The sequence below is a fragment of the Lycorma delicatula genome, chromosome 2 (genome assembly GCF_047948215.1).
Source record: "Lycorma delicatula isolate Av1 chromosome 2, ASM4794821v1, whole genome shotgun sequence".
NCBI lineage: Eukaryota > Metazoa > Arthropoda > Insecta > Hemiptera > Fulgoridae > Lycorma > Lycorma delicatula.
The window spans coordinates 24,045,990-24,063,488 of NC_134456.1; the positions used below are offsets into that span (position 1 = coordinate 24,045,990).

General features: G+C 27.4%; 2 protein-coding genes across 4 annotated transcripts in view; one reads left to right on the plus strand and one right to left on the minus strand.

The window, feature by feature from the left end:
- Window positions 1-17,499, minus strand: part of LOC142320562 (uncharacterized) — a 249,684-nt gene that overhangs the window by 107,669 nt on the left and 124,516 nt on the right. The window lies entirely within an intron of this gene.
- Window positions 4,688-7,582, plus strand: HDAC3 (histone deacetylase 3). Its single transcript, XM_075358478.1, has one exon. It carries the CDS (start codon window positions 5,105-5,107, stop codon window positions 6,410-6,412), a length of 1,308 nt encoding a protein of 435 aa, XP_075214593.1. The 5' UTR covers window positions 4,688-5,104; the 3' UTR covers window positions 6,413-7,582.

A 17,499-nucleotide genomic window follows, 5' to 3' on the forward strand; every position in this document is an offset into this window, starting at 1 on the left:
TTATTATTATTAATAATGTAAAAAAAATATATATTAATATTATTTAACGAGAAAAAAGAGGTTTGAATTTTGTATATTATATATCTGATCACTTTCTGTAATTCTTATTTTTACCAATCGTTACAGGTTTTTTGTAGAGTCCAGGGAATATTTTAGATTGAAATATAACCACTTAATCCTTTTCTAAGGCTTTTTTTAATGGTTAATTCTTCAATCACACCATTCCAGTTGTAATCCGTTTTACTCTTTATCAACTTCTTACCCACATAATCATTTGCTTTACCATCAAAATAGCTTTATAAGAAAATAATAAAGCGAAAAAAATAATAACTCAGTACGAGAAGAATACAGGAATATTTTGTTTTGTAACCGACAAAACCTGACTGTTCAATTATTTCAGAATGTCGCATATATCAATCAAGTAATTATTTGGAATTTCGATATAAAACTCATCAAAAAGAAAAAACTGATGTGGACACCACATCATTATTCTTTGTATGACTATTAAATTACATATACACTTTTTTGTTTAATGAAAAGTACATAAAATTTTATTTGATTAATAGCTTCTGATATTTTTTATTATTGTTTTTTTGGTTAATGAATTATTATTTATCGTAATTTTTTTTTACACTCAGAGGTTAATAATTATTAATAATTCAATCCAAATATCTCATTAATTAAAATTTTATTTGGCTATGACTTGAACCAATGAAAATAAGTACCACTTATATAACGTAAGATCTAACGTTTATAAAACCTTTGATTTAAATCCATTTTGCAACTTCTTTCTTTGTGATTAACGACTTGTCCTGCAAATAAATTGTCATCATCAAGTGATATATTAAAAGATAACACATACAATACAAACATACAACTGAACAAGTAAATGACAGCATACATGCCGACGCGTCACTCGATGTTTGCATAACTAATGGTCAATTGTTTATATAAAATCTAATTTTATCTATTTTCTGTATCCTTAACTCCGTTAAATCTATTTTTAACTATTACTGGCATAAATAGACGACTATATAGCGCAAACACTGGTCGACTCCTCTGTCGCCGTCTAAACTTATACTGTAAAATGTAGTTTTAACTGTAATTTCTGTAACATATATAAATTTATGAATTTTAATATTCTATTATAATCATCATACCCTACAATTATATACAAACATAATTTCAACCGATTACGAGAACTTGTTTCCGAAACGTGTATTTAACACCATATAAGAAGTTACAAAACGGTTTTTAATCGAGCAATTTAAAAAAAAAAATTGTTTATATGCAGTGTTTCAATAAAAATATGAAATTAAAGTTTATTTAATCAAATATTTTATTTTTACCTGTATTCCTCCACTAAATTAAGGATTATATGTAAACAAATTATTTTATAATGAAATAAATACTTTAATTTATTCTATTAAAATATTTTTGTGATCGCTGTGACATATATAAAAATCTACGTTTCAAAAAGCACCGGTCATATTTACTTTCTCTGAAAGTAATGATATTCAGTATACATTAAATATTTTGTGGGAACCGAGTAAAGATGTCACTTGTACAGCTGAGAAATTTACTTAATGAAGAAAGCAAAAGGAAATCACTTCACTCTCGCAAGTAAACTTGACAAGTAACTTTTTATGCTGGAGTATGACTGTCATTTTCAGTAGTGACTCATATCAAGCATTCTATTACCGATACGATTATGGGATTTAACACAGATACACTATTTAATAATTGTTCTATGTCCTTTATCGTTCGTTCTCGGGAGACTTGCAGCTAGCGCCAAGTTTTTCTGCTGGTATAAGTTCAGCCAACGTGAATTCGATGATTTTCCTTATATAGCAAAGAAAACTTTCTACGTCACAAAATTTTCATACGTTTATTTTTCTGTTATGTGATTTTAATTGTAAAACGCTTTTATTTCAAACCAAATTCGTAATATATATTATTTGGGATAAAATATATAAATTTGAAATTTTTTGAGTAGATCGTAATTGTATGTGCTGTCCCATCTTTCCCTTCGGGAAATAGAATTAATGCTTCTTATTTTATATATGGTTTGTTAGTATATTACTATAAAGTAATATATTTTATTTGGATACTGCTGCGGGTAACTTTATAGTAATATACTTTTTTTCTCCTATTTGGCAAAAAAAAAAGAAAGAAAAAAGTATATTACTATAAAGTTACCCGCAGCAGTATCAAAATAAGATATAGGATATAGTTATGAAAAATCACTCATTATTTTCTTTGTATAAATAAATAAAAAAATTTGACTAGTTCGTTCGGTACTTACGTATTAACGCCACCGCAGCTACAGCTTTATTTAAAAAAAAGTAGTCAATCGGATTTCGGTGGAAAATGGGCCGATATAGAGTTTAACATAAATAAATTAATTTTTATTTTATAAATATAATTTAACCAAACTTAACCTACGCTCGCTAACCTTGACTAATTAACACCGAAATTTTTTGAGTATTTATTTAATAAATTCGGTAATTACAATTATTTATTATTTAAATAATCAAATTGCAATAATTACTGAATTTATTAAATAAATACTCAAAAAATTACGGTGTTAATTAGTCAAGGTTAGCGAGCGAAGCGAACGTAGGTTAAATTATATTTATAAAATATATAAATATAAATAACTATTTATATTCTTTTTTGAATCTGTTTGGCCCATTTTCCACCGAAATCCGATTGACTACTTTGTTTTTAAATAAAGCTGTAGCTGCGGTGGCGTTAATACGTAAGTACCTCGTTAATATATATTTATTTAATTGCTATTAATTTATAAATTATAAAACTTTTCACTAACTTATGAAGCTAGGGGATATTCTACCAAACTTAAATGTGAAATGCATTTTTAAGTAAGTGCTTAATCATCAGTTAGCTAAAACTTTACACGATTTATAAACTACGAGCAAGATACTTTTACAACAAAACACTACATGAATGATGCGTTTTCGTATTTTAGATTTGAAAATACGACAATATCCTTATTGTATGCATATTTTCATCGTTTATCTATCGTCCAAGTTTTTCGCGAACTAATGATGTGTTGAAGGGTGTGCTTCCATATGCATTTTAACTTTTGAAACTGTTTATGGAAATACAAATAAAAAAATGTTGTGTAATTCATAAATAAATGGCATTGTTAACCGACTAAGAAAGTTTAAAATAACGAATAATTTGTAGAGTGATCTGGCGTAGCACGAAAGGATGCGATTTATTAAGATTACTAAATCTTAAAGATGCAAGATTTGCAAAATTAGTTATCTATTGTAGAAAGAAATAGGATTTACGATCAGTTCTGCGTGTAAAGATATCTATTATCAGTTATGTCATCAGATGTTAAAAACCAAAACACAATTTTAAAATTGAATTATTCCATTTCATATTTCTTAATATATTAACTTTACTGGGTAAAATGGCGGTTCAGCAGATTTGATTTTTAATATATTATAATTAATTTTGATTTTAGCGAGCAATTTAAAAATCACTTCGATATACATGAAATTTCCAGAAAATTCGATTATACAGTATTCGGAACGACAGAAAAATAACTGATCCAAACCTTTTAAATTTTCCAAATTCATTTACACTGAGCACGAATCGAAGAACCAGCGAGTAATTTTACGGACTATTCTGCAAAATAATGCTATTCTGCATTTTTCATTTCAGGACTAACTTGAATAGGCCTTAGTCTACATAATGAGTAAATATGTAAAACATCTTTTATTTTAATTTTTTATTACTAATAATTATAAAAATATAATTTCTTGATATTCTGGGTTGTAACCCAGCAATACCCTTAAGTTTAAGCCGTAAGAAAAATAAATGATTAAACTATGAAAAAAAATAAAGGTGAATACAAAACTGAAACAAAAGATCAACACGTTTACAAAATTTTAACATTAGGCCACAATACTTAATACAAGAAATTTTAATTTACATCAAACGATAAACAATAAAAGGATGTATTGTGAAATTCAAAATTGTTTTAGATTATTGAAGCGACTTAAAATGCAAAAGGAAAATATCTGTAAATTTGTGGGAAAAGATTTTATAAAATACTAACTCAAATTTAATTTAGTTCATTCTAACACATTTGGAAATGATGCAGGCATTTTAAATTGTCGCGTTCCTGCAGAACGCGACAATTTAAAATCTTAAAACGGATTCAAAAGTAATATAGTTTTATTATGTAAACTTAATCCTGAGCTACCATGTTAACAAAAAAACCTAGTTTAAAGAAAAAAGAATACTCGGTTAATAAATATTGAATTTTCACATATTTTAAGGATTGCAATAAACAAATTTAAATTGATAAAATGTATTCTACGGTCATGTCTACAGTCATCACTTATAAAACTTTATGACCGTGTAGAAGTTAAAAAAAAAAAAAAATTGATAAATAATCCAGTAAAATATGTTTAAAATCTGTGGACGGGATTAAACAGGAAATAGAATGGTATGCCAGCTTTTTTTTATGTAAGTTAAAAACCTTGAGTCATCACGATAACAAAAAAAAAAGGACGTAACAAAAACAACTCGATACGAGACTTGTTCCATGCTGAGCCGTCCGAGCACCGATGTATAAGCGACAGCATAGAACCACCAAGCGGCCGAACGTTGTGCACGGTTGCGAGCCTGCCGGTCGTTGCCTAGCAACCACAATTGTACTCGTGGAGGGAGGGCAACGTTGCCAGTTTTGCTTTCAGTAACTTACTAGGTTAGCGGATCGTAATGCCTTTATCCGTTCGCTTGGCGTGGTTATTTATTAAAAACACGTGATACGAAAACAGTTGAAAAGTCGTTTTATTCGCAAAGACTAATAACGTTCGTATCTGATTAACTGCCGAGTAATGTGTCATTAAAATTTAATATAAACTTAATATTAAAATTTGAATAAACAACATCGTTTTGAAGGACAAACTCTAAGTTTAAGGTTATGTTTATTAAAGTGTTGTGCGTTTAAAACTGTGAAATGTTTGAATACGATATAAGTTGCATTTGTGCGCGTTTTAAAAGTAATTAATTTAAAAATAACTTATCAAATATAATATTATAACAACATTCAAACAACACGATGTCGAAAAAAATCGTTTCATATTTTTACGATCCCGAGGTGGGTAATTTTCATTATGGACCGGGTCATCCGATGAAACCTCATAGACTAGCGGTAATTAACAGTTTAATTTTAAGTTACAATTTGGATAAAAAAATGCAAATATATCGGCCGTACAGAGCAAGTGCACACGATATGTGTCGCTTTCATTCCGACGAATATATTGAGTTTTTACAGAGAGTTACACCGCAAAATATTCAAGGTTATACGAAATATCTATCGCATTTCAATGTAGGCGATGACTGTCCGGTTTTCGAAGGACTTTTTGATTTCTGTTCTATGTACACGGGTGCATCGTTAGACGGAGCGATGAAATTAAACAATAAGTGCTGTGATATCGCTATAAACTGGTCGGGTGGTTTACACCATGCTAAAAAATTTGAAGCCTCTGGCTTCTGTTACGTTAATGATATCGTAATAGCTATTTTAGAACTGCTGAAATATCACGCTCGAGTTATGTATATAGATATCGATGTTCATCACGGAGACGGTGTTCAAGAAGCGTTTTATTTAACAGATCGTGTAATGACAGTTTCTTTTCATAAATACGGGAATAATTTTTTCCCTGGAACGGGTGATATGTACGAAATCGGTGCAGAAAGCGGTAGATATTACACCGTAAACGTTCCGCTAAAAGAAGGTATAGACGATGCGAGTTACGTTCAAGTATTTAAACCGGTAATACAGTACGTAATGGATTTCTATCAGCCTACCGCGATATTACTACAATGCGGTGCGGATTCTTTAAGTAACGATCGGTTAGGATGTTTCAGTCTTAGCACGAAAGGACACGGTGAATGTGTTAAATTTGTACGAGATTTAAACGTACCTTTGCTCGTTGTCGGTGGTGGAGGTTATACATTACGAAACGTAGCGCGGTGTTGGACTTACGAAACGTCATTATTAGTCGATGAGCAAATAAGTAATGAACTACCTTACACAAAATATCTAGAATACTTCGCAGCAGATTTAACGTTACATCCAGAAGTACAAACGAGACAAGAAAATGCTAATAGTAAACAATATTTGGAAGCCATCACGAGGCACGTATACGACAATCTGAAAATGATACAACATTCTCCCAGCGTGCAAATGAATGACATTCCAGGAGACTCATTTCCTTCGCAAGAGGACGCAATGGTGGATGAAATGGACCCGGATATACGTATTTCGCAAGCAGATGAAGATCGGCGTATCGAACCGACCAATGAATTTTACGACGGAGATAAAGACCAAGACAAAAGCCCGGATGACACCAGTAACCGGTGAATTACTTTTAAAACGTAATAATATAATTCTAAAACTACATAATTTTTTTATTTTAAATAAATACGATATACCATTATGGTTAACATACCAAAAATTAGCCTTAAATTAGATAAAGAAAACTTCAGTACAAGTCAAAAAAGAACTAACTTGTTTTGTGTAATTTATATCAAATACCAAAATGAAAGTAAATATTTTAATATCTTAATATAAATTATATAAAATTAAAAATTAGCCTATTCAATGATAGAGGACAAAAATAAGAACTTTTATGTTTTGAAAATTATTCTACTTCTGTTTTTAATATATATATATATAACTCAATAACGCTAAATTAACTTCAATTACATCATAAGTCTTCTGATGTTAACGGCTTTCAATTAACTGAAAATTGAAAGTAGAATAATTTAAAAGTAATTTCCAAAATACCAATTCCTAAATTTAAACTTAAATTCTGAACAAATTAAAAAAAAAAAACAAAATAAAAATTCTATCTTGTACTTATAATTCACTCAAAATATTACTATTAATAATGCAAAACTGAACTGAAATAAAATAATCTAAGACTGAAGTTTTTTGTTGTCTACCAATCTAAAAATTAGACACCAATCAAATCATAAATTAAATTTAATGTTTTTCTTATTTTAATTTGTACTTTCCTTATTTAATAAATTTACGCATCTAAACTGTTCTATTTTTATTTAATTAAACAAGTACAAATTAATTATTATAGCTTATACACATTCTGCTTTTGTTATAAATATTAAAGCCGTCCTGTAACTACTATTTATTAATAGTTTTTTTTTTTTTTTTAGTTGGCCTTTGAGGTTAAACATTTTTTTCGTAACATGATAAAAAATGTATTCTAACTATGTGCCTAAAATATATAACTAGTTAATCTATTTAGAATATTCAATTGAGTAGTAAAGATTAATTTATAAATTGTATTTAATGAAGGAAAAAAATTATACTGGAAATTTTTTCATTGAATTTGTTTTAAGTAATAAAGTAAAGTAAAAATAGACAGAACAAAACAAATATAGTAATAAGAAAATAATTTAATTTAATAAAAAATTAATTTAGCATATTTTACTTAAAGTAATGAAATTTCCAAACCAAAAGCTAAAGATCTTATTTTCAATTATTAATAAAATTAAACACTTAAACTTTAATAATTCCTTCTGTTTTAACGCTAACACTTATACTTTTTTTTTTATGGGTAATTAATTGGCATTTTGTATTAATTTTATATATTAATAAAAGTTTTACATAAAATAATTACCACATATACTATTGTGTTGTATAAACTAAAAAACTTATAAAAATATTTTTAAAGATACGATTTTATTTTCTAAATAATTCATTTTTTTACTTTTGAATACAAATTGAAAAAAAAATCTTATTTTATACTTGTTAAAAAATTACAATTATTTTTTTTACATTTCCCCCTTTACTTATAAATTTTTAAGTACAGTAAAAATTAAAGGGAAATAATTTCTCTGAAACTTTTGTTTTGGTTTTTTTTTATTACAAGAAACACCTTGTGGGGATCAAAATACAGAAATTAAAAATATAACTCAGTAATTTTTTATTGTTCTAAATAAAACAAAACACCAGGTTTCAGATAATGTAGTAATACTTATTAAATATCTAGTGATATTTATATCACTTTTTTTACACTTCTTTTCTTTAGATCACTCCATTTGGTAGATACTCCAAAATAATAATAGTAAAACTAAAACTCAAATTATTTCCTTAATGTATCTTTAAAGTACTAGTAAAAGCCTTAATAAAATGTTTACGTTTTAAATATTAATTTTAAATAAGTAGAACTTTTTAGTCATCGAGTGTTATTAAAATTAAGCTTCCAGCCTTCCATATTTTTAGTGTAGAATTAATGTTAGGATAATATTTAAAATAATAAAAGTCATTACATACTAATAAAATGTACTTTACACTGTATTACTTTACAATACAGTAAAGTAATACAGTTTTTTTTTATTGAAAATATATATATATATATGCAGCTAATTACGGAATTGTTTTATTTTTTATATTTTGAGTATAGACAAAGATATTATTTTCATTGTTTTAAGTAATAATATAATTTTATGTTAACGATCTTATACATTGTATATAATGCGTATTAAATTTAATATGTAATTCAGAAGATGAATGCCAAACCAATTCTTCTTCTAAAATTAATATAAAAATAGATTTAATTAGTTATATTTTCATTTTTACAAGTGTGCGATTTTTTTAACTGACATATTTACTAGGATATATAGCGGTTTTTATTTTCCTTTCCTAGAAAAAGTCTAATTCAAGTCTCCTAAATCTAATGTGTAATGATATAAATTTAATATTTTTACCGAAAGTTTACTCAGAATTTTAACTATACGGGGTTCCTTTACAAAAAATTTACAGTAACTAATCTTATTGCTACATCGTAAACAACTATTTTATATTATTTTATTTAAAAAATGTGTAAAGAAAATTCGGTGAGGGGGGCCCAATTTATAATAAATTTAAAATAATTTTTTTTTTTTAATTTAAGCCGATTTAAAATCATCTCGTTCATTTTTCCTGGCTTAGTTCTTTCTACACGTCGAAAATTTTGTAAGTAATGAATTTACAATTTAACTGTTGTGATAAAAATATAATTGGTTTTAGAGAAATGTATTTATCAAATTTTAATTTATGTATAATAGATAATTAAATATTAAATCGAGACAATTTTATATGTATATCAACTCCCCGAAGCAAGTCATGATAAACCTATAAGTAGGTTACGCCAAATAATTTATCTGTAATAATACAGTCATCGCTTGCAAATGGTAGCGACGCAGACTATGTAACTTGTGTTACTGGTTTTCAACAAATATTTAAGACCATCAGAGTTGTCGCTCTATTAGTCAAAAATTTTATTCAAGGTAGTATTATTTACTTATTTTTAAAGTTTATAAAATAATTTTTCATTTTGTTAACTACTTTTACATTAAGTAAACTACAGTAATGATCAAAATTTCATTGTTATCTGCCTGATTTTCTTCTAAAGCTCATAAAATTATTGGAATATTTTTAAAAGTCCGAGAGTAAAGTTTTCAATGATTTAAGTTATTTTTAACTAAAATTTTATTTTTTTAATATATAACTTACTTTTGTACGTTTTTGTTGTTTCAAAGTTTATAATTTAAAATAATTTTCATTACCGACATTCTTGGATACAAACATAATATATAAAACTTTTGTTACTGAAATTTCTATAATAAATAAAAGGCAGAATTTTTTACATTTTTATAAATACTACGCGGAAATATTATTAAAAAAAATTTATTTAAAATAAAATGTTGAATTAAAATTATTAAATTTTAATTCATGCAGTACGATATTTAGTACGAACGTACTTTTTACTTATTTACTGAAACTACGCTTAAAGTTGTAAATAAAATTGCTCTATATATTTAAAATAAAAAACTTAGAAAAAGTTTGTTGTCGATCATAAAATAAATTTATTACAACTAAATTTCTTTTATTTTATTTTTATACTCGTTAATTTACAGTTTTATTAACAAGTTTACTGTTAAAATAATACTTATGTTGCAGAAAGTTATTAAAAGAACAAGTCATGAAATTTTTACTATCTTTTTAAAATGCAGTACTGAGATTCGATTTCTGTACCTTAATAATAAAAATAAAATGTATAAAATCTAAACTATGTTTATCATGATATTGGAAAGATAAAAATTCAATAACGTACTTATAAGATATGAAATTCTTCGTAAAAAAATGTGTATAGATACGTTTACATTGGGTTATCTTTTAAATCTCAGTTCGTCTGATACAGATTTTGCAAACTTTTATAACAACAAAAGACCAGTTAATTTTTTACAAACAAATTTAAAATTCAGGACGGAATTGCTTGTAGAAGGGGAATAAAATTGCATCAGTAATTGCAAAAAGACGTTTATATTAATTTTTCCGAAGAAAATTACTTGGGTCTTTTCGATTATATATAATGTAGTAAGAGAAAAACTTGTATTCGAGTGTTGATTTTAAATTAAATTCGCATTTGAAATACTATCGATTCCATTAATCATTTTTTTATTATTTTAATTCATTCGTAATTCAAAATATTATTTTGAATTTTATTCAAGTAGACAAAAAGCTACAAACTGTTTCTATTTGAAAATGTACGTATATTGTACATCAATTTTTATTGTATATATTATACATTTAAAAACTGTATATATATATATATATATATATATATACATACGGAAAATTATTACTCAAACTAATTTAATAATAAAATTAAATTATTATAGAACACACCATTAAATAAGTTATAACATGCCGTTTTTTTGTAATGTTATTTCGCTCAAGAAATGGTAAATATAGAAAAGACCCAGTTTTTTTTTAATTTTAAGTCCCAAAAAAAAGAAATCTAAATTAAAAAAAAAAATCTTTTGTTAATTAATAAAAATCTTACTATTCTTATTTTAGTTCTAAGTCTTTATTGTATACCTTTAAAACCTCTGCAAACGTATCTTTAAATTAATACACAAATTAAATTTAATAATATTTCATTAGTTATAGAAGATATTTTGAATATGTTTGTATATCTAAAAAAAAAAATATTTTTATGTATATAATTAAGTTTAAGGTATAAAATTCTCTATGTTTTGTATTAATAATTTAGTTAATATTCGAAATTATATTTTGTATAATAAATTTTACACAATTTTTTTTTTAATAAACAATCCAAGTACTGTTCCTGTAATTTAACGACTTAAATTTTAAGCTAATTATGAATTAACCAGTCATAAACAGGTATTAATCTAAATATATAACATTTAATATTACAATAATTATTTAAACCGAGATAAAAATATGTGTTGAAGGAGGCACACTATTTGTTCTATTAAAAAATTCTCTCTTTATGTAAGACATAAGCAGAGGAAACCCCATTTTAATTATATGATTTTTTACATAAACAAACATATGTGTAAAATAATAACCGGTTTAAATTTTCCCTATTTTATTAACAAGTTAAGTCTCATTCTAGTGATAAACTGACGAAGGAGGTCGCACTACTCAGGCAAATTAATTTCCTTTTTTTTTAGTTATTACGTAAAATTCGTTTATATTTTCCGGTGAATAATTAAGCCTGTTTCATAAAACCTTTTCACGTAATAAATTAAATTTCTTCATGTTGATGATGATTACATAATAACCCTTAAGAATTACAAAATTCGTTAATTATAAGAGCTGAAACAACTATCTTATTCGGGCCTGTTTAATTAATCTAGATTTAAATTTATTTTGTTATTACATCTAATACAACTTACGTCAAAACGATTTTCGTTGATGTTATAATACCTTTTTCGATTTCCTCTATGATAGGGTTAAAACAAAACAGAAAAGCATAGATAGGTTTAAAAAAAAAGTTGTCATTTTACTGATCTTTTTTCTATTGTGCCAATGAGTTCGAAGCTTAATAATTAATTTCTTATTAGCGATAACGATTTCTCAGGAAATTTATCTTATTTTAACTCATTATCACTTTTCTGTTAACCTATACAAATTGGAATCCATCTTTGAAAAGTGTGGGAAAAAATTTGACCTTACTCGTTATGATCCCTAAAACGTTTCTGAGAAGTTATCCATTAACGATCTTACAAATATTTTTAGCATTAACCTCACCAAATTAGAATGTTATTTATCAGCCCAACATGTTCCAGTTATCACCTATTACTTTCTTGGCATAATAAGCTCTAGAACTATGCTGTAAGTAATGAGTCAAAAAATGGGGTACGGGTTTATTTGCAATTTCTGACATTTCATGATACAAGGACCCCAAAAAACAAAAAAGGAGGTAATTTTCTTACGTACGTATATATGTGTGTGGGCGTGTTTGATGGTTAATAACTTTTGACTGGATAAACAACCTATTTTGATGATACTTTGAACAGAGGCTCGTGTATATGAAACAATTTATTGGTAAACTTTTGAAGTTAATATCTCCAGAGGGCGTGGTATATGGTCTTTTGGAGTAAATTTTCTCAAAATTTTGCAAACATAACCGCACTTTATATTAAGGTAAGTTCATGCGTGTATGCTTATCTTAATATTTTTTTTTTAATTCCCCCAAATTCCCTCTTCTCCAAAAATCTTTTTATTTACTGCATATTTTTTAACCGTTTTTTTAAATATCTTCCTAGACATAATAGTAGTACAAGCCACCAAAAAAGTTTTACTTTTGGGGCAATATTGGGAGTGTGGGAGTCGATCAAAGTTTTAATGCAAACTTTTAATACTATTAAAAGTTTATAACTCTGTAATAATATTACAATAAAATTTCATCATGATTCACATCGAACCCCAAAAACGGAATCTTAGGTAACTTTTTATTGGTTACACTTTTTTTAGTTTCTTCCATTTAACATAGTAAACATAGAAAAATCAAAAACATCTTGGAATGTGATTTTGGAGATGGAGAATAGAAAAAATACAAATTTGTTTGGTTTATTTAAACATGTGACAAATTTACAATAAAATTTTATCATAAATTACCTCCCCCTCCGCAAAAAAAAAACCTAACTTTTTTTCTCGATACTTATTTTTTCATTATATACGAATACAATACAAATCCCAGGAAAGTACTGCAACTTTGTTACCAAGTTATTTCAACCAGAAATAACTTTGAACAAATTTCGATCAGGAATGCTCTCGATAAAATAAAAAATAACTATTATTTCGTTGCACAGGGAGCAGTATTTAAAAATAATTATTAGCGTAAACGTTGTAGAGTTGTTTTAATGAAGATAGCTTTCTGAGATTTTCTTCAGGACAACTGACGTAAAATAAACACTTTCTTTTAGTTTACTGAAAGTAAATTCCAGTAATTAAACAAAATTGTGTAGATTAAAAGTGATTTTGGAATAAAGATCATTCTCGGTTTCTTATTGTCATTGTGAAGGGAATTAATTATTAAGCTTCAAATTTATCGGCAAAGATATAAAGAATATTATATCGCTTCGCTTTATTACACTATTTTTCTTCTATTAATTGAAAAAATTTACTTTTATTTATTAAACGCCATATTAAATTAATATTCTACAATAGCTAAACATTTTTTTTGTTGTAGAAATGGCAATTATAAAGAACTAATCTTTTTATTTTCAATTGAAAATAATTAGGATACCCCTTACAAATGTATATATATTGCATTAGTCTTTAACATTTGACAAAGCACTAAACATCTGTTTCGTTATAATCTCCCCATTTAGCTATTGCATTTATTTTAGCTTAAATGTTAAGAAGCTTAATAAAAATAACCCGTGAATGGGAAAAATGATGTTCTTTCAGTTTTAACAAAATCCCAATTTAAAACACAATAAAGCTAACTTACGGTGTTTTTTAGCCGAATAGGATATGAGCGACTGCTCTAAAAAAAATCAAAGTTAGCGACTTTTTTGAAGGTAAAATTGTAAAATTTCATAATTTGATCTAGGATACATTTCTCGCAGACGAGATAGTACAATGTTTAAAACGATTCTGGCTAGTTTTCCAAAAGCGGTAAATGTTTCCAAAAGCGAAAAATTAAACGTCTTTTATTTCTGTCAATTTGGTAGCCTGAAATTTTAGCCTATAACTATCGTGAAATTGTAAGGGTACAGTTACTCCTAAACCTATTTCTTTATTTCTAAGTCTATAAAAAGAAAAATGAAAAAAGATTACGTTTGTTAAAATTGGAAATATATTTTATTTAATTGAATCGATCATAATTCAACAGAATTTACTGACGTAACTTTTCCTGTTGGAAACCCCGTTGTGTTTTATTAAAGAGGTGAGGGATGGGAAACGCAGAATACTTAGATTTACGTAATATTATTATCTGGGATTTCGTTAAAAACGTCATATTTATTCAAATTCAAGTTAAATGCATAGAGAACCTACAAATAAGCAAGTAAATTTAACACCAATAAGCAGAAACAAAACAAATCGAGGTTAATGAATCGGGGACGTTACTGTATTCAGTGAAATACAGAACTACATAATGTAATTACTAAATTTATTTTTATTTTTCTTAGATTACCAATCGTCTGTTATAAAGCACGTTACTACGCAATTCGTTTTACTTACAATTTTAGTGTTTTGTAAGTACATCGTGCAAAAAAAATCCACATATAGTATTCTTCCCAAAAATTGATAAATAAACTCATTATACAAGCCAATTGCCAGTTATTTAGTTTGATATAAGTTTATATAAACATGTATTACGATCATGATAATTTTAAAATAATTGAATGTAATTAAAAATTAACAAAAAACTGGAATATGGCTTTACAGAAACCAAATAAAAAAAATACCTTTCGGCACGCCGTAAGGCGGAGGTCAATTTCACCGGTGCTAAGTAGGGGGATAAAAAAGATTTCCACCTTAAAATTAAGAAAAACTTCAAATTTACGCAACACGACAGTGGTTTCATGTGAAAAATATTTCACATGTTTAGCATACGACAGGCTCCTCATCTTACAATTCAAGCAACATTTTCCCTTGCTGTAAGGGTTGGTCATATCAAAAATTGTTTCAGACAAAAGTTTTACGTGATGTTTAGAGAACTAACGACCACTTTAAACCGATTCGATGCTTGCCTATAAAGGAAGTTATAATTTTTTTTTGTCTTCGAAACCCCATCTTTTCCATCCCTGGGCCAATGGTTGGTAATATCAAAAATATTTACTTACATAAGTTTTAGGGCCTTATCCAAAAAATAGTAGGAACTTTAAACGAATTCGATATTTTACTTAATAAGAAAGTTATAGCGATATTTTGTTTTTTCGAAAAAGCCCCGCCCTGGTCCAATTTTGGCCGTTAACGAACTCGACTGAGATTTAGGGATGAGTTATTTTTAAGGAACAATTTGAAAGTGATTGGCGCAAAATTACGGCAGTTATTGTGTCTACAAGAAAGTGAAATATATATAAATGCATATATAAAATTTTGAGCTGACGGTGGTTTTGGGGTCCGGGGTATGTAAAAACGCGAAGATATGTCGAAATTTTCCGGAAGTCGAATTATGGTACTTATTACAGTAGGTAGCTTTCTTATGAAATTTACCTAAAAGCTGACAACACAGTTGTTGGACTTTCCCGTCATGTAGCTATTTATAAATAAAATATAATTAATATGTTAGTGACATATTGAAAGAAATTCAGTGTTATATTTAGAAGATAATAATGTTGGCTTGAGGTTAAAACCTAAATTTCAAAATTGATATTACTAAGAAAAAAAAAGCTTCTGTCAACAACTTTAAATATTAAAATCTTTGAAGCGACCTTGAAAAATTATAAATTGGTACATAACACGACCACGTTTGCTACTTTTTGCGCGAACCTCAAAGTGGGAGTCAAAGTTCAATTTTAAAAAAAACTTTTTGAAAGGAGTCTTGATTACAATAAAAAAGGGAAAGAAGAAAAAAATTTAAAAATACATGACTTGGTCGGATCCGGGTGCTCGGTGGGGTTCGGGGCTCCAAATTTAGTAAAGATTAATTTACATGCATAATTTAACAGTAGAAAAAACCACAATGAAAAACATAGCGATGACAACAAAATTTTAAAGTTTAGGGCATTTTTTTTTTGGGTGGGGGTGCGATTTTGCAAAAACATTTTTTTGCGAATATGTTACTTTTTTAATCGTTAACAAATGTGCCTAAGAAAAATATTACCTTAGGCAAAATCTCGAGATACTGAGGGTAACCTTGCTCTACAGCCTCACCCGTTGACCTTTTAAGTTGAAAATTTAATAGCATCAATGCTCCATATATAGAAGTAATCTGACCACGTTTGGTGAAAATTTGTCCAGTATTTCTGGATATATAAGGTGATTTAGAGGCCAAATTGAACACACACGTACATACGGGAAATTTCTATTCGGTGAAAACTGGCTAGCCAATTTTGGACCGATTACAATACTTTACCTTCTAGAGCTATAGCGCTATCTATACGGGAAATAAAAGATTATATATATATAAAAACTTCACACACACACACACACTTGAGTGTGAAGTTTTTGCATTGTAGTATGCTGAATGGTTTAGTTAATGAATAATAAATTTATTTATGAAAAATAAACAATAATTTTCATAATTTGTTATTCGTTAAAAATAGCACGCAAGAAAAAATTGCAAACTAATAAATAGCCTGTACAAGCTTACATCCTACCTACACATATAAAACCATGGAAAACTTTCACTAATTTCATAGTGATGAGTTGTCCTGAATTATCCGAAATATAAGTTTAGCCTCGAAAGTATAATTTGATTGCAAATATCGTTACGGTACGTAATGATGGATACAAATCGATTTAAAAAACTTTCAACGAGTAGCTGATATATAATTAACAATGATAAAACACAAACTACTATAAAAGGTTCTTGTTAATTAGAAATTGTTAGATCAATGCACTTTGCTTTTTAATGAATGACTAATGTTAGAAGAGTTTTTATTTTAAATTCTATCCAATGTAGACGTAATTACAAAAAGGGAATGAAAGTAGAACTTTTTCAAAAGAAATGCTTTTCAACAAAAAAACTTTTAAGTTAAAAAAAAACTGCCCAGCAGTTTTTTACCTAAAATGATCAATGAATGTCGTAAGAAACTGCTCGTATCATTATTACTAAGAATAAAACTAATGAAAACGAGGTGACAAATAAAAATGTACGTGGTATAAAAAAACAATTTTTGTATTCTTATCTAAAAACTAATACATTAAAATGAGTTAAATATAAAATAAATTTCGACCATATCTTTTGCAGTAATGTATACTTAAATAATTTTTATGAAATTTTTAATTAAGTTTACAAGTAATGCCGGCCTCCGTGGCGCGAGTGGTAGCATCTCGGCCTTTCACCCGAAGGTCCCGGGTTCGAATCCCGGTCAGGCATGACATTTTCACACGCTACAAAAATTTAATTAATTTCATCCTATGAAGAAATACCTAACGGTAGTCCCGGAGGTTAAAAAAAAAAAGTTACAAGTAACGTCATCTACCACAAACTTCATGTGTTTTCCCCCAACTGT